The sequence below is a fragment of the Lasioglossum baleicum genome, chromosome 3 (genome assembly GCF_051020765.1).
Source record: "Lasioglossum baleicum chromosome 3, iyLasBale1, whole genome shotgun sequence".
Classification (NCBI taxonomy): Eukaryota; Metazoa; Arthropoda; class Insecta; order Hymenoptera; family Halictidae; genus Lasioglossum; species Lasioglossum baleicum.
In genome coordinates, this window is record NC_134931.1 from 1495781 (window position 1) to 1514534 (window position 18754).

Here is an 18754-nt window from a genome sequence, read left to right on the forward strand (position 1 = left end):
TCCCGTATGCGTAATAAATTACATTTTTCACGGGCCCCGTCGAGCATTTAGAAAGCTGCACTTTTACTCTCGTTAATTGCCAGATTTGGTACAATGCTCGGAATCGATCTTGCGAGATAAGGAACCGCTGTGCGCAGAGGATCGTTTCGAGAAGTTCTCGATCGTGATATCTCACAACCTTAAACCTTAGCACTCGAATGGTGACTTCGAGGCGCCACTAAAAATTGCTGTACCATTATTAAAAATATTCTTTGCATCATTAAATATGTCGGTATCTAACCAATTGGTAGACATTTAAGTATTGTACGAGGTATTATACCAATTGCATATCCATAAAATTTAAAAAATCATAGGGAATCGAAATATTCTACGTCGGAAGAAATGTTTCATTCTCGAGATAAAATAAAGGTCAATAAAAAAGACTTTTTAAAAACCATGCTTATATTAAAATGCACTAAAAAGGAGAATATAATTTTTTCAAGGTTCTCCAAAAAATACCGAATCCAGTTAAATTATTAATCATATCTTTCCCCAAAATTTTCAGCAATTAGTTCAAAATTTCTTCCGTTATAAAATTAGTGTCGGAATAGATAGAAAAATTTAATATAAATTTCAATAAAATGACATTAGTGACTATAAAAATAATATATATTGACTATATATTGACGTAATTTCGTGGGCGAACCACGCTTTTATTTATGTCATGATTTTATTTAAATTTATCTAATTTATCTATTCCGACACTAATTTTATAGCAGAAGAAATTTTGAACTAATTGCTTAAAATTTTGGGGAGAAATGTTATTAATCATTTAACTGTATCCGGTATTTTTTTGAGAACCAGGAAAAAGATTATTTTCTCCTTTTTAGTACATTTTAATATAAGCGTGGTTCTTAAAAAGTTTTTATTATACATTTTATTTTCTACTTTTATTGTCATCGGAAGCAAATGTGTATACAAAATTTCAGCAAGATTGGACTATGGGTGGAGGATTAAAATTCGATTACAAGATTTGACGCATACAACAATAACAACACGGCAAGTTAATATAAGCGTGGTAATAATAAAAAGAAAGAGATGCGTTTAATGCAGTGAACATTTAGAGAAATAATTCGTTGTTGTCTTTCACGTGAAAACGAAAGGTGGGAGTCATGGGTTGAATGGAATGCAACGAGCTGCAACGTCCTCTGGTAGATCGGTAGCCGGGATGCACACAGGGAAAACGCGCTGCTCGGGTTACGTCGATTCGATTCGATTCGATTCTCACCGATATAGAGCTCACTACAGGTAATCCTGTCAGACGTGTCGGACATACCATTGGCCTCTTTCGCGAAACCGCAGATCCTGCGACGATGGTCACGGCGGTCTGGGAAGCTACGTCTCATGGCCGAAATCGGTAATCTATCCTTTCCTTAGTTTACCATCTCTTCGAGTTCATTCTGTTTAACATTTTAACACGTTCACTGTCGTGTCAGTCGTGTATGAATTATTTATTTGGAGAATCAATTTCTGCGCCGATATATTCAGTGCATCAAATTTTGTAGGATCCACAGAATGCGAGAAGGTTGAATGTTAAACCAAACTATCTTATTTTTAAATATTGGGTTGGCAAGAAAGTAATTTCGGTATTTTAAGATGAAATGTGAAACCGAATTTCTTTATCCAAACGATGAACTTTAATCAATAAAATATTTTCTTATTTATTCTTTTTTGCAAGAGATCATCGAACGAAAGGGAAAATATCTAATTCATTAAAGTTCATTGCTCAAATAAAAAATTGGGCTCTACTTAACCGTAAAATAGCGAAGTTACTTTCTTGCCAACCCAATACAAGAATGGGATTGTCATTTAAAAAATTTCTAATAAAACATTTAACACTAAACTCGATAAAAATGTTTTACCTTACGAAAATGACAAAACTGTATTTACTTGGATTGTGTACAATTTTTAGGATAGTATGTGTTGGAATAAAGAAATTTAGGATCAAAACACTTACCATGGAAGTAACTGTATAATTTTAATATTAGGTCGGAAAGAAAGTTCTTGCGATTTTTATTATAAAATCAAAATAACAAAAACCGCAAGAACTTTCTTTCCGACCTAATAGTTATAAAATAAAAAATATGAAACCGGTCATTTGACCGGCAGTGGTAGGTCTAGTGTTAAGAAATCTGTAATTTTGACGGGGTCGGTATTCAAATGTTATAATCTTTGAAATAAAATCAAGAACTTTTAAGATACATATTCCGGAATAGTGAAACAGCAAGATTCGGCACGAAAAAATCGATTCTCTTTCGCGAAAAGATTGAAATACCCGCGTTAAGGAGCCCTCGCGAACGAGAAGAGTGTTTCGCCTGGGCTCCTCTTGAGCAGAGGGGGATAATCACGGCGGCGGAGAAGAAGAAGGCTCTCCGAGAGTACGCCTCCGGCACTTTTCTCCTGGCTTAATCGTTATGGAAAGTCCGAGGATAATATGGGACGTCGGTGCGCCGCAGAATCTTGTAGGATCTCGCGGCGGACCGTGTACAAACAAACGCGCGCGGTACTTGGATCGCGCTGTGCCATTCCGGTGAAACTCTGCTGTTCTCGAATAGCCAAGATAAAGTTGCCTAATATGACACCTAGTGCATCGGTGCATTGCTAGTCGAAAAGACACAGGTGCGTCATCAGATTCCCAAGAAGTAGGACTCCAAATAAGCTACTCCATGAACAAGAGTCATCGAGTACGGCATTCCTTGAATCTCTTATTCCAGTCCGAATTCAGAAGGTCTGAAGATGTTGTCAAAATATTTTCAGATATTTCTGAAGTCTCTTACCGTACAAGCAGTAGATGTCATTAGAATCTGTTAATAAACGTACCATGTATTTCACGTAACAACGACTGACAAATGTTCAAACACACGTATAACGCGATCATAAAATTGTTTAAAAAGTCTGTATACATATATATTTTATGTGGCAGTAAATGTGTGTGTACAGTCCATGTACAAAAGTAATGTACATAAAAAGGAATGGTCATCCGTTGTAAGGGTGAATCTACACCTCCGGATCGGTGGTTATTTGTACGAGGAACTTGCCAGAGATGTGCAGAATTACAATTGAATTACTCCAGGAATTATAATTACAATGTAATTGAATTACATTGTAATTCAGTTATATTGTAATTTATAATTCAGATCTTCATTCAATTAAATTACAACGTAATTCGTAATTGCAATTGGAGTACAATTATAAAATACATTGTAATTAAATTACAACGTAATTCCTCATTGAAATTAGAGTACAATTATAAAATACTTAGTAATTAAATTACATTAATTACGAATTACGATGTAATTAAATTAAAATTAAAAATTAAAGGATAATAAAGTAATAGGTAAGAACAGGTTGAAAAATCCATGTGAAGGTTTCAAATAGAAAGAAATTATTATTTATAAATTTATAATATCTGAACAGAAATAACCTCTGTGTTACACATTCTTTAAATTTCAACCACAAACATGAAAGAAAAACATAAAAATATATCGCACTTCTTCAAAGTTCTGGGCTATAATTTGGAGAGCTGTATTTTAATTATATTTTATTTCAATTATATTATATTTCAATTACACTTACACATTACAAATAATTTATTCATATTTATTCATAAGAAAAAATATCTGTTTATTCATATATAAGTAGTGTTTTTCACAACAAATTAGATAATATATATGTATATTGTATGTATGTACATACATAACTTTGAGAAGATAATTCGCTTCTAACTCTTTTACTTGAAACAACAAACTATACGTCTCAGCCAAAGCACTGGTGAAGACGCCAAATTGTCTTGCGTCGAAAGCGAATTAAAACCCACATAGAAACATGCGACGACGGCGTCATTCGAGAGCTTCCGACGGACTGACGACAGTGACGACGCGTGTTACGGGGGAGGGGTGCGGTGAAAAGCGAGTACAAGTGGCTGAGAGATAGAATCGGTGCCTAATCCTCGTTAATCAGTTCAGAACGATGTTTAAATGTTTTTTTTTTATAAAATAAATAATATTTGCGTATGGAACTAAAGAGCCGCAGCTTCACATCCAAAGAGCCGCATGTGGCTCGCGAGCCGCAGGTTGCCGACCCCTGGTCTATACGTATAACTCTACACAATCAAATTTTGCAAAAACTTTAACAACTTATATCTCAATAACTATTTGTCTATGACACATGGCTTCTTTCAAACTTTTTCTCGTCTGGATAAATGGAAGGTGTTGATGTAAAAAGACAGTAACAACAATTTTCTTTATTATAAACAATTCGGCGGCAGGTTTCTCTTAAAAATGTCCACCGATCCAGAGGTGTAGATTCACCCCTAAAACGGATAACCATTACTTTTGATACACCCCGTACATTTACTGCCACACAAAATACATATATACACTAACGTTAAACAATTTTATGTTCACATTATACGAGAGCCTATTGTGCCAAATTCTCTTCATACATGTTTGCTTCTCACTCATTACGTTTCTCATTCTCACCACACACATCCACACACTTGCCCATTGGAAAAGATGTGTCGGAAAGACGTTCGCGAAGGGTTAATTTTGCCTGGCAAACGAAATTGATGATTGGTGGTCCGTAATGAGCTCGATGCCATCCCTAGATAGCAGATTCGTACCAGAGCAGGGAATCGAATGGGCATCGAGAGCGGAGAGCGGAGCGAGCGGATGGGCGAAGGAGGTTGAGCGAATGGGGGACGCGGGCAGACAGAGAGCGTACAGAGTGAACAAGAGAGAGAGAGAGAGAGAGAGAGAGAGAGAGAGAGAGAGAGAGAGAGGAGTAGGAAGGAGGGAGGGAGAGGCAGAGAAAGGTGGAAAGAGACAGGACACGGTGTTTGTAATCAAAGGGGCGATCCGCGGCGCGGCGTGGAAGAAAGTCAGCCTACTGGCGAGCCAGTCCGGCACGGCGCGTTGTCCCGAATGCACGTCGAACCATCGATTTCCGCGTGTGGTGCCACGTGATCGTGCTCGATCTCCACGCACTCCGTTCCACAGTGTCGGCCGGTTCGGTTCGGTTAGTCTCTCGATTCTAGATCCTCTCGATTACCTCGCGCGCGAACAAACGAGTACCGCAAACTATCGAGAAATAGCTCGAGGTTCTTTTACCTTTTTCTACGAAGACGTGTTCGATATCGCGTGATTACCATTCTCTCCGGTGGTATTAGAGAGAGGCTTTATTAACGGTACCCGTAGGTGCGCGCCGAGGTCCAGCTGTGACAACTACCTGGGAGAGGACCAAGGAGATATCGGAGATCACGTGGGCAGACCACCGCTGGGATACCTGTTCGCCTCTGCCGGGATAACACGGGACAGACCGGTCCCCGTTCGATTCTTCCGGACGATGAAAACGAGTGGCGAATGAATGGTGAGTACCGGTAATCGGCGTGGGAAGTGGCGCGAGAAGTTTCCCTCGCCAACGAGTCGCGAGAGCTATGCAAATTTTTCGAGTTCAGCGGATTAGGATTCACTGGGCGAGACTCTTCTGCGACACGTACGAACTCCTCACGGGGAAAAAAGATTCACCACTTTTCGAGCTTTTTCACGTTTCACTGCTGAAACCGCTTGGCCGTTTGACTCTTCGTATTTTGTCGTCTTCATATTTTATTGTATGTTCGTGCTTCGTATTCGTTTCGTTTGTTTGTTGATTCGTCTTTGTGGTTCACTTTGTGGTTCCACATTGTGTGCTCCTATACCTCTGTCGTTCGTTTACCTTACGTTCGTCAATAACGCCACAATTTCATGGTGCGTAGGAAAACCTTAAGCCTCGTCCGTCCCTCGTGTCAATTTGACACAAGTTTTCCCGAAACAAGTTACATTGTTCTGCTATTTGTAGGTAAGTTTGGTCGAAACTTGGTGACTTTTATTTTTTCCATGAAAACCCATAACCGAAAAACCAAAGATGTATATATTAACTTATCAATTTGAATGAGAGAAACATGGAAAAATAACTGTTTACCTTGTTGTTTTATCGAGTTTTTGTATCATTGTGTCAATTTGACACCAAGGAACAGATTTAGTTCGTGAAATGAGGGACGGACAAGAGTTAATACTGCTTCGTACCACAATGACCGAAAGAGATTTAGCCCTTGCACACAATTTTTATTTTGCATGAAGATCCGCAGTCGATGAATCAGGTGAATGAGCCAGTGACGGCAGGTGGATACTGTTCGGTGGCAGGGTGAATTAACAGGTGGAGCATGTGAATGAAGTGATTCGAGTAATCTTGAAGCAGCATTTTAGTGACCAGGAAAGGGACGAGGGGAAATCTGTTTCTTTATTCAAATTGATGAGTTAACGTTTCTTTATTCAACTGTTTGTTTATTCAAATTGATGAGTTAACATTTACGTCCTAACACTTTACCTACCGGAAGCCTATATTAATAGGATTTTCAATAATTATGCTGTACCAAAAGAAAGCATAGAAATTTGCTTTTAGATTGCGATCTTAAATGAAACTATTAGATGACGTTATTGAGGGTGACTTGTTAGTTCACAGTGAAAATTGCTGTTACTATTGATGGTTCCATTAAAAATTATGCAAAATTATGCATTAATCACCGGTCGGTAATGTGTTAAGTTTCTCAATTATGTGTTTCGCATTTAAAAAATTAAAAGTCACGAACTTTCGGACCTACATGCAACAGATCAGTATAACTTATCTCGGGAAAACTCTGTCAAATTGACACTAGGGACGGATGAGAGTTAATGATCGGTGCGTTGATAACCAGGCAGACATTGTTCATTAATCAGCTGAATGGTAACAAGTGGAGCAGCTGGAGAAGGCGGATTAAGTGGATTAGGTCGGGAGCGTGTCTGAACGATGAGAAATGAGGAGTCTCGGTTGTAGACAAATTGTAAATCAATTCTGAAGTTGTGATAGGTAATGACGGGTGTGTACGGACGATAAAGATATTCATTGGCTGGACGAATGTTCACCTAACTGATGGAGTGGATGGATTAAGTAGATTAGGCCGGCTAGGTCAGACTGGACAGATCGTAGATATTAGAGGCTGACGGATGAAGCAAATAGATCATGTACGACACATAAATCAGGGAAATCGGATAGATCAAGTGGAATATTTTATCGGAAAGACTGCGTGTTAGACAGATCACAGGTATACATAGAAATTGTGATGACTCAGAGATGTTGTCTTGAGGATCGCAACACGTAAACACTGTTTACGTTTACTAGTCGCACGAATGTCAACCTAACAGGTGGAACAGGTTGGTCAAGTAGATTAGGTCGGGCTTTGAGATTCTGTTTTGATGCAGACATCCATGGACGCTGACACTGCGATGAATAAGGGATAATGAGCGCGCTAATGATAAAAATAGAGTGTAACCTTTTTTGCTGATCGGATCAACGCGAGTATAATGATCGGAGCAGGTTGGTCAAGTACATCGGATCGGATTTTCATCCTTTCAAACCAGAGGATGAATTATTTTAGGAAATGAGAAGCACGAGAACAAAGTTACACGAACAGTGTTTCACTTTCTTTGAGGAATAGTAATAAACAGAAATAATTATTTATTATTAGAGTGCGGATATTTATTCGAAATAAACATTGTCCAAGACAATTATAAGAAACGGTGACATTTTACAACAATGTCCTTCAATTCTTCTGATAAATGCATAAAATCCGCAGCCTGTTTGTGCCCATAATTATGAGAGTGGTCCGAATCATGTATTTCTTGTTTCGAGATATTTAAAGGAAAAGTATATTAATTTTTGACAATGTTGTAAACATTACATTGAATTAATTTACTTTGAAAAAATGTGATGTGAAATAACTGATACTCATTTCTTTTTTAATTTTGACTTTGATCGCTTTCATAATTATGGGCACATTCGTCGTATTTTTAAATTGTGAAAAATCGATCGCTCGAGACACAACACGCGAGATCGGCGTGACGCGAGGTGAACCTGTTAAACAAACAGCGTGTGCAAAAATTAGGGTCAAGTTGAGCCGAATCGAGCAGCACAGGGTCGTCGAATCACGCCCACGGAATCCCGTTTCTTTCATTCTCGGCGGTTAAAGCCAGCGTCGCAAAACGCGGGTACTATGATTATTCAACCGGACACGCAATAGCTCTCTCGCGCGATCTGCCACCTCGCTATCGAAGGAACATCCTTGTAATCCGTTTAACGGGACGGCGGTTCTACGGCTTCGATGAACGTCATGCTGACATTACATCAAGGGACCATTAGAAACCGTTGTTGCTAGCTCGGGAGAGCTTGATCGTTCGATCGTCGAAGTCGTCGTCGTCGACGAGGAAAACCGGTCGAGATCGGAAACGTAGAATCTGTTGCGCTGGAACAGAAATTCTGAAGTTTTCTCTTCCCGAATGATTTTCCAAATTGGTCCCAGACAGCCTCCACCGACCGGTGACCACCACACGCGCAAAGTAGGAGTAAAAGGTTGCCGATTGCGAGGGACGACGACTGCGACGTTTCCTCCGATCGACAAGAAATCTCTCGTGAAACCAGTTTTCGACGTGTCGCGCGCGAAACACACGGGGCCTTTGAAAGCCTAGCCGATGGCATTTCGCGGTTTTTATACGAGCCGGACGCCGCGCCGTCATTTTCTAGCTCCGAGGTATTCCGAGCCGGTGCATGGATAATTATTCCCGATCCACGTGAAAGTCAACGAGCCACCTTGCTGCTCGCCTAGGAAGCGACCAATCCGCATCCTACCTGCCTAAACGCGGCAAGGAACCCCTTTTACCGATATATGTATTGAAACACCATTTTCAACGGCCCACGACTTCAGTATCCAGTAGAGGTGTGCAAGACGGTACGGGAATTCCCGAAAATGTTTGAGTATTCCCGGAAATATTCGGGTAATGGTTATGCCGAACATTTTCGGGTATCCCGTGAATGTGTTCGGGATCTCTGAGAACATTATAAAATGGTGGAAGGAAAATTCAGAAAGATATCCTATATTATCAGTTGCTGCAAAACGTTGTATCGCTATACCAAGTACACAAACAACTAGCGAAAGGCTGTTTACAACAACTACAGACGTCCCCGAGCCGTCTTTACATGGTGGGCGAATTCTGGCGTTTTGAATAGGCGTTAAGCTACGCAAATTAAGTGTGAGCAACCAGACACTGACGCGAGAGGGATTAGCTTTAGTTTGTGTTCCTCAAGAACCTGTAGAAGCCAAATATGCGACAAAGTTATTATTAAGTAAGTACTCGGTAGAGTTTTTGTTAATTAGTACATGCTGAAAGAATAAAAATAGGGAAATTCTACGTAAAAAAAGGCTACACTGTACTAGAGATCCCTATTTCACGTGTATTTAAATCAAAGTTGGGCAATAATCAATAAAAATTTTAATCAAGATTGATTGATTGATGTGGACGATTAAAAAAGGTAATTATCGACGATTGATCCAATCGATTGATGAAGTTAATCGTCAATCGTTGATTAAAAAAAGAAATCGACGAAAATTCGGAGACTGATTTAATCAATTGTTGAAGTTAATCGTCACACGGTCTATCCATAAATTGTAATAAGGAGGGAGAGAGAGACAGAGAGCGAAGATGGAGAATTGACAGAAATACATATGTATATCTCAACAAAAACTCAGTTTACATTTCTTTCAGTATGCATACAGTTTTGATTACGTAATTCATTTCGAAATTTCAGCAGTTAATCATTGATCAATTATCCGATTGACGATTACAATTGAGAAGAATGTAATCGTTAACCGCAATTAACAACTAAAGTAGGAGTTTAATTGTTAATCGCGATTAACGATTGAAGAAGAAATTTATTCGTCAATCGTTGATTAAATTTTTCCCCAACTCTAATTTAAATGCACGTGTACATGTGTATTTCACGTACACGTACTGCAGTACGTGTCATTTTAATACGTCTACTATGTCACGTATATCTAAAATATGGGTATAGAAATAGATACAAAAAATATAGAAAATATAGGAATATATATATAGAAAATAGATACAAAAATTAATTTTAAAACCACTCCCATTACAAAAATGTAATCAACTAGCCCTCTAGTTTAGTAGAGAAGAATCTGATATGTTTTAATGTTCTGACGATATAAACGACTTCATTTGGCATAACAACATTCTTAGCTGTTGGAGAACACCATTCTAGAACAATTACTGTTGCTGATATGTTTAAATCTTTTCTTGCCGGTTCTACAATTCTCGATGCTTAAATTTATTGTTGTACCAAGAACCGCGTTTGTGAAACCACAGTCTCGATGCGTACATTAATATCACTATTCTAATGTACCAATTTGTTTCCAATCTTGACGAGGTTGGTTCATGTTCAAACTGCTTTAACTTCCTCAGAAAAAATCGTACAATCATCCACCTGGGCTCGTTTTGAAGCGTGAAGGTTCCTCTTTCGTAGCCCTGTGAGTTCATCTTTTTCTTACTAAATTGTAACGGATCGGGTATCGAGGATTTATCCGTCGAAGATTTAACAACCCTTTAATTCCGAGTAGAAACTATTAGGTTGTAAAGAAGGAAATGCAGGATATTTGTTCCTTTGTTTTAATTGCAATTTCATACCAAGAAATGTTTACCTTAATTTAATGAGTACCATGTCATTTTAAAGCTTGTTTTACGCTCTATTTAATTATGCTACTGATATTTTATATAATTCGAATTTTTATTAAATTATTTGGCTTCTATTTCAGGATGTCAAAACGCGATTTTCGCATGATTTTTTCTATAAGTTCAAACTAGGCCGAAGTGCCGCTCAAGCGGCTCGAAATATCAACGAAGTATGGGGCGAAGGAAGTGTCAACGAATGCACAGTGCTCACAGAAGAAAATAATTCGAAAATCGCGTTTTGACATCCTGAAATAGAAGCCAAATAATTTGATAAAAATTTTAATAAAATTAAATATCAAAAGCATAATTAAATAGAGCGTAAATATTTATTGGTCTAAAATTGTAATTAAAACAAAGGAACAAAAGATACACATCTATTAGAGTATCGAAAAATATTCGACACGTATTTTTCCGTATCCACTGTTATATTCAAGAGGTGGAAACAATCCCCAAGTTCGACTAGCTATAAATCGTCAATATTACAACTTTTGAAATTCTTTCTGATAAAAATGAACTCCAGTCTGCTAAAGTAGAGACTTTAAGCTGCAAAACAAGCGGAGGTACATCACTGTAAGATTTTTTCCGAGGAAGTTACAGCAATTCGAACATCGACCTAATTGAACGAAACGTCTCGAACGTCGCCTATCACGAAATTGAATAGAGATGAAAGGAAGTGTTTAAGACAGCGATGATTGTTACACTTTCTATGAGAATGCAGTGATAAAAGGTAGAGCAACATGTCCATTTTGTTCGCGTTCGGAGAGCTCCGTTACACAACGCTTCCGTGTGCACACGGGCGTTTTCTAGAGACTCGCGCGAGCGACGAGCCGTCCTTGCGAAAGCGCGTCAAATATTAATTCCGCGAGTGAAACAAAAAGTTGCTGCGGTATAATTCGACGCTCCCTATCTCGACGGACTCTTCCTTTCGCGAACTGTATCTTTAAGGTACTTTCCTGGGTCGTTGGACGTGCTCCAGAGTCCCTCGAGCGTTGCGAATTACCTGAACAACGCTCCGCAATCTTCTGTTCCTCTACAATCAATTTTGCTGAACCTGGTAACTCACTTGTTACCGCGATATTGAAATAATTAACGATCCTTCCGCTTCGCTTTATCACTGGCAATTACGAGACAAGTGTTTCCCATTTGTAGTTACAGACTGCAGCACTTCATATATTTATAGAACAGGTTCTTCAAATAGAAGAAAACGTTCGAAATTTATTTTCACAGTGAGGAATGTTTTAGACGAGCAAATAAATTTTTCCTTTGCTTTGGGTTTTAGAAAATTTCCAAGAAAAGAATTTCATTTTTGTTGCAAGTCTGTAAAGTCCACACTTACCTCGAAGATCACTGGCGTAATGTTTAACACTGTTCTGCTACCGTTAATAATTAATTATAGGCAGAAAGGAGTTAATTCTCGTTTAGAAGAACGAATGGGGAATAATAAGAGAGAAATGGTAATCGATCTCAGCTGTTATCGAGAAGAGTTGAACGACATTCAGCATTGTCCGACTACAACAGACCATTTTCTACTGTGAACATTTCGTCCGCCCGGCTAATTGAATCCACAAGTTACTGCGTGAAAGGTTCCACCGCGTTCAGGCCAGGATTTTTAGGAACGCAAAAATAGAAAACGTGTTCGGTCGAGAGTATTAGAACGTGTCCGATCGAAAACAAAATTTGGAGGACGCCCGGTGTCCAGCGAGTAGATCTGGCGACGAGTTCCATTCGGATCATCGGGTTCCTTGAATATTTCCAGGAGATCGTAATCGATGAATCCTCGTCTGAAAAAAGTAACGGGAGCGTTAACCTTTCGCGGCATTTGTCTCGGAATTAATTTCTATTTCGAATCTCCAAAATTTCTACCATATCTAGACAACATCAGGAACGTCTTCCTCTTCTTTAAATCCATCGAGAGCTATACGAACTGTTATAATTTCATGATGTAGGCCTTTGAACAAATTACATGTCAAATATACTATAACCAAGTGAAAATCATGTGTTCAATAAACTGCAAATAAATAAAACACCGCACCCAATGACTTAATAGATATTTCAGTTAATTTCACTCGGCATAAATTACCCAATTCCCAAATGATATAAAAAATTTACAAGCAACGTTCAGTATGTTACTAGAAAAAGGTAAAAAGTGAAATCATTACAATCTGCAATATAAAGTCTATATCGCAGCCTGGTTTCTCGCAATTAACATCACAGTTTTTTATTTTGCATACAGATTTGATGTTTGATTGTCTTGCAATTAGTATGGTAATGGTAGAGTTAGTTAGGACGATTACGGCAGTCTTGAACAAGGAAAGGGTTAATGCTCGCATGACGTGGCACGCGCGCCAATAGAGAGCCGGGCGCCGCGCCGCGCCGCGAAATTTAGTGGCGTTTTTCAAGCCGAGATGAACGCGCCGAGATTGAAAATAATGAATGGAAACACGCTGTCAAAATCCGTGGAGCGTGTCGGAGAACAGCTCGGTTGCATAAGCCCCGGTGCATTGTGGCGTCGCACACCGCTGGGAAAACGCTTGGATTCCAAAAGGTCCGAAGAGCCGCCACTTAGGTGAGCGTAAACATTTCCGCGCGGAACGTTCGATACTTCCGAATAAGGTCGTCCGCCTTCGTCCTCGTACCCGCCCATTAAAATACCCGCGCCACTGTCTCTTTTCCGCGTGCCTAATCGCCTAACCCCGACACGAGTACGCCCCTAAACTCCTCAGAGTATTGTCCTAAAGTGTCCTAAACGATACCACTAACCATTGTTACTAAACGTTGCCATTAAACATTGCCGCTAAGCATCGATACCAAAAATATTATTGCTAAAAAAATTGCCGCTAGAAATGTTCACTAAACATTGCCATTAAAAATTACCACTGCAAAGAATCATACAATATTGCCATTAAAAATTACCACTGGAAATAACCATTAAATATTTCCATCAAAAATTGTCACTAAAAGAATTGCCACTAGAAATGATTACTAAATATTGCCATTCAAAATTACCACTAGAAATAACCATTAAATGTTGTCAGTAAAATTATATTCTCACCAGAGAAAGTTACACTGAAAATTGGTACTATACAATTGCCACTAGAAATGTTCATTAAACATTGCCATTAATAATTACCACTGGAAATAATTATTTAATATTGCCATTCAAAATTACCACTGGAAATAACCCTAAATATTTCCATCAAAAATTTCCACTAGAAATGTTTACTAAATATTGCCATTCAAACCACTAGAAATAACCATTAAATATTGTCAGTAAAATTATATTCTCACAAAAGAAATTTCCACTGAAAATTGGTACTATAAAATTGCCACTAGAAATGTTCACTAAACATTGCCATTAATAATTACCACTGGAAATAATTATTTAATATTGCCATTCAAAATTACCACTGGAAATAACCATTAAATATTTCCATCAAAAATTGTCACTAGAAATGTTCACTAAACATTGTCATTAAAAATTACCGCTTGGTACTACGATTAAAAATGACCATCAAAAATTGTCAGTAAAAGAATTGCCACTGAAAATTGCAACGAAAAATTTCCGCTAGAAATGGTCACTGGAAATGGACACTAAACATTGCCATTAAACATTGCCATTAATAATTACCACTGGAAATAATCATTTAATATTGCCATTAAAAATTACCACTGGAAATAACCATTAAATATTTCCATCAAAATTTGTCTCTAAAAGTATTGCCACCAGAAATGTTTACTGAACATTGCCATTCAAAATTACCACTGGAAATGTTTACTGAACATTGCCATTAATAATTACCACTGGAAATAACCATTAAATATATCCATCAAAAATTGTCTCTAAAAGAATTGCCACTAGAAACGTTTATTGAACATTGCCATTCAAAATTACCACTGGAAATGTTTACTGAACATAGCCATTCAAAATTACCACTGGAAATGTTTACTGAACATAGCCATTCAAAATTACCACTGGAAATGTTTACTGAACATAGCCATTCAAAATTACCACTGGAAATAGCTATTAAATATTGTTAGTAAAAAATTGTCACAAAAAATTGCCACTAGAAATGTTCACTGAGCATTGCCATTAAAAATTGCCACTGTTTAAAAATGGCCAGAACACATTGCTGAAGAGAACAATTCCGAATTGTTGCCGGAATGTCATTGAACTATTAGCGCAGGAATACCGAGAGGATCACGCGCCCAGATTCTACCTCAGACCGTTTAGATCGAGAAGGTCGAGCCGAGGATCGCGATTAGAATTCTCATTCCATAGCGGCGTGCTGGTAGAATCGCAAAGATCCAGGGGACGGGTACAGTTTCCAACAAAGTAGTATTTCAAATAAGCTGTAGAACGAACCATTGAATAAAATCAAATTTTATGCTTCACATATATCACATTAAATATATTTCTTGACAAAGGAAGTAAGACTGATGAAAGGTCTGATAATAATTGAAGAAAAGTAGGTGAATCGCTGAAAATTACTTTAAATTCGGTCTGCTACAGTTGACTGGAAGTATGTCGATGTAAAGTGCACTTAAAAGTTGCTTTTAAAACAATCTACTAACACTGAACAGAAAGTCGAACAAATTTTTGAACATTATTCAACACTGTCCCGATTCTTGGATCTAAAGATTCGATAGGTAGTATCATGATTTTAAAAGTGGTATTTTCTCATGTGAAATATTCTACCTGATCCCAGGAAAGATCCAGAGGCGATCGAACGGCACTAAAAGTAGAATACGTCGGTTCGAGTTAGACCGTGGCCAGAATGGTGAGAAGTTGTAGCCTGCGGCTCGTGTATACGTGGAGGTAGAACTTGTAGGTCAGTTTCGAGCGGCTTATCGATGCGGAGCAGGTTCGGCTGTCCCGGTTGTTTGACAAACCGATTACTCGACGGTAATCGAGCCATGCATTTATTAGGATGCGGTACAGTTTTGGGTGTCAAGGCGGATAGGCAGTTAGAGGGCTCCCTTCAAGGGCAAACCGTCTCCGATCGCCAGTTAATTTCCTCTCTCGAAGCCCTCGATCCTACCAACGGTCCTATCCAATGATCATCATTTCGGTCATACATGGATTCTCCATTTTTGCAACACTCAACCTCTCAGCGCACTCGCCCAAGTTAAGTCGGGTTTAAGAAAACGATCTTTTTCCGTGCGCTCGAGATAACTCGTGAGACCTGCAGTTTTGGTTTTCTATACAATAAATACAGCCGAATGTACTCGTTGGTATAAAAAAAATTGGTGGGAGAACGACCGCTTTTGAATTTTTAATTGGTGCGTTAAATGGTTAAGGGGTTAGTGGTTCTCGATAATGCAAAGATAGGGTTTTCCGGTAGTCAAAACCGCTGGATAAAAGATCAATCTAGACCGCAGTAGCCCTTAAAACTGCTATTTTTACGTTTACGATAATTTGCCTAATTCGGGAGATAATATTCATAAAGCTGCGACAGCTGCATACTGTCGAATAATGCAAATTACGCCTCGTCAACGTAGAAATAGGACTTTTGAGGGAGACAGCGGCCTAGATTGATCCTTTAACTAGCGCTTTTGACTACTGGAAGACCCTATATCTTCGCGGTTTTTGGGTCCTGGAAACGAGATTGCCCCCTTCACCGCATTCAAAAACAAAAGAGGACAAATTGTGTACTATTTCCTTTATGCAGCGATTTTTTTACCACTGAACAACCCCATCTTTGCATTATCGAGAAACGAGAAGCCGCATCTCGCACCCTTCCAATTCTGGAAACGAGTTTACCTTAAACTATCCCATAACTAAAAATAATTTTGTGTCAATTTGACTCTCCGCAAACGCAAGGCACTTATCAAACGTCGACTATCAAGAACCGACTGTCTCATACTACTGGAATGTGACAGACATCAGATTGCTAGAGTCTCAGGCTACAATTATACAAACGACAAGATCGCATTCGACGTTTGTACACGTCCTTCGCGAATGGGTTGGACGAAATTTAATTACAGCGAGCACGACAGACGTATTGACGCAGACTCGACCGAGGAATCAGGCGGAATGCTCGATTAGGCGGCCGCCCGTCGATTTACAAACAAGCACGAGGAAGTGACGCGACGCGCGAGCGTATTTCAGTAGAGGGATCGCGACTCGCGAAAAAACGCGAACTGTTTCTGACTGTCAGCGGTAGGACAGCGCATTCTCGATGGCAGTACTACACTGTCGTTTACGGTAACGAGACCAGACCGTAAGCGCTATTGCACGCGGAAACCAGCTATGGAACTGTCCGGCGAACTCCGTGAGAACCGACATATTTGAAACGATCGGTTTCTTTCTGCTAATCCCGCGGAGTGCTTTTGGAACGAGCAAAACACGATTTCGCGAACGGAGCAGTTGCACGCGGACGAATATTAATTGCTCCCGTTTCGCGGAAGAATCAGATTGGTCGCGCCGGTATCTCGCGGTCCAATGACTTACTTACTTACTTACTTACTTACATACTTTAGCCGAGCGGCCCGAACAATGCGAGCCGAGCAATTAGCAGACTGAATTTCCAAGAAAGTGAAGCTAATTGGTGGCTCAAATTCGCCGGCGAATGTTCTCGCGGATGGAAAATTGGCCAGACTGTTTTCTGTTGTGATGACTCGCGAATAGACTGCGGATTTTATGCGTTTATGGCGAAAATTAGTTGACTGAATGCTGGACAGTGAAAACATTAAGAACATTGGGTTTATGTTTAAAATTATGTGTTTGTAATATGTTTAATTTATCGAGATCGTAAACTTGTATACATGAAGAATTATTTGACAAACTTATTTTTTTGAATGTGCATGAAAAATGTGAACATTCTTAAAAAACCTAGCGTTAAAAGTTCTGTTGTACAATTATTAGAAGAATAAATGTCATCAATAAATGTAAAAATCCGGAATCTATGACTTTCTCGAAGATTTATACAGATATGCACTCAATTGCATATTAGAGAGATGCGGAGACCGTTATCAAAGCAACTACCGGTTGCCCTTGAATGCATAAAGATTCTCGGTCTGCCGATTAGAAAATGCAGAACGAAGCGAGAAAGACGTTGACATTGCTAACGAGAGACACGAGGTGTGAGCTTCGATAAGCTGGTTCTAATCGAACGATGTTAACGGTACTGTATTAATAACAACGTAGTCGAACGTAAGCATCAAGATATTTATATCGTATATCGTTGCTACTAGATCTAGTCTACTGCGATGGAACAAGGACATCGGGACGGGATTCCTGGTTTATGGTGGCAGGAAGTATGGTTTCGGATCACGTGATATCTCGACTGTATACTGAACAGGTTGGTGGTGTTCGATTTAATTCAGGTAGAAAGATATCGATTTAATCCAGATAGGAAAATGGGAAAATGAAAATTTGCACTATCTCATTTGGAAGACAAAAATTGTCTTTATAAGTATGAAAAAGTATACAGCACAATTCGGAGATGTTTAGACAAGTGTAGCGTTTACGGAAAAATTGCGGAATCGATGCAAATTTTAGGCCGTGGAGTATGAAAATTTGCACAACTCTGGAAATTGCCTGAAGTCGATGAATAGCATACCGCATTCACTGAATTGTTACGAGAAAAGACGAAAGGGCGTGGGTTCTCAGGTGTGTTTGGAAAAGTATAGCGTCCATGAGCAAATTGCACCAGGGAAGGAAAGAGTTGCACAATTGGTCAAACTTGGTGGCGTGGGAAATGAAAATCTGCACTAGGAAAATTGAAGTCGATAAAAATCATGGTGCAGGCCCTCCATAATTGCAGGAAAGAGAAAGGCTTAGAAAGATGAAGCACTTACAGAAAAATGAAAAAATTTTTGCAAAGAAGACATAGTCTGAGGAAATTAGCTGAAGTTGATAAAAATCGTGGTGAATCCCTTGAACAATTAGGAGAAGGGGAATTGATTAAGATCCATCAAGGAAAATAATGTGTCTCCAAGAAAAATGAACAAATTGATGTTAATTTGAAGACGTGGCCTGATGAGAGAGTCGTGAGGAAATTAGCTGAAGTTGATAAAAATCGTGGTGCACCCCTCGAACAAGTACAGTGGCCGAAATAATGATAGGTTCACTTTTGCTTCTATTTTTATTTTCGTTTTCGGAAGTGCATTGTGGCATT

General features: G+C 39.0%; 1 protein-coding gene across 5 annotated transcripts in view; it reads left to right on the top strand.

The window, feature by feature from the left end:
- The window catches only part of Bbg (PDZ domain-containing protein big bang), a 123202-nt gene that overhangs the window by 32374 nt on the left and 72074 nt on the right, over positions 1-18754 (top strand). Inside the window, exons 1-2 of one of the 5 annotated variants that reach the window (XM_076420211.1) lie at positions 4811-5137; positions 5235-5406. The exons of 1 other annotated variant lie outside the window; for it this stretch is intronic. In XM_076420211.1, coding sequence (XP_076276326.1) covers positions 5404-5406 — 3 coding nt within the window. In that variant the 5' untranslated portion in view covers positions 4811-5137; positions 5235-5403. Of the gene's footprint in view, positions 1-4810; positions 5407-5433; positions 17936-18754 lie in introns of those variants that run through there. 3 more of the 5 variants (XM_076420212.1, XM_076420210.1, XM_076420209.1) reach the window with 3 other exon arrangements.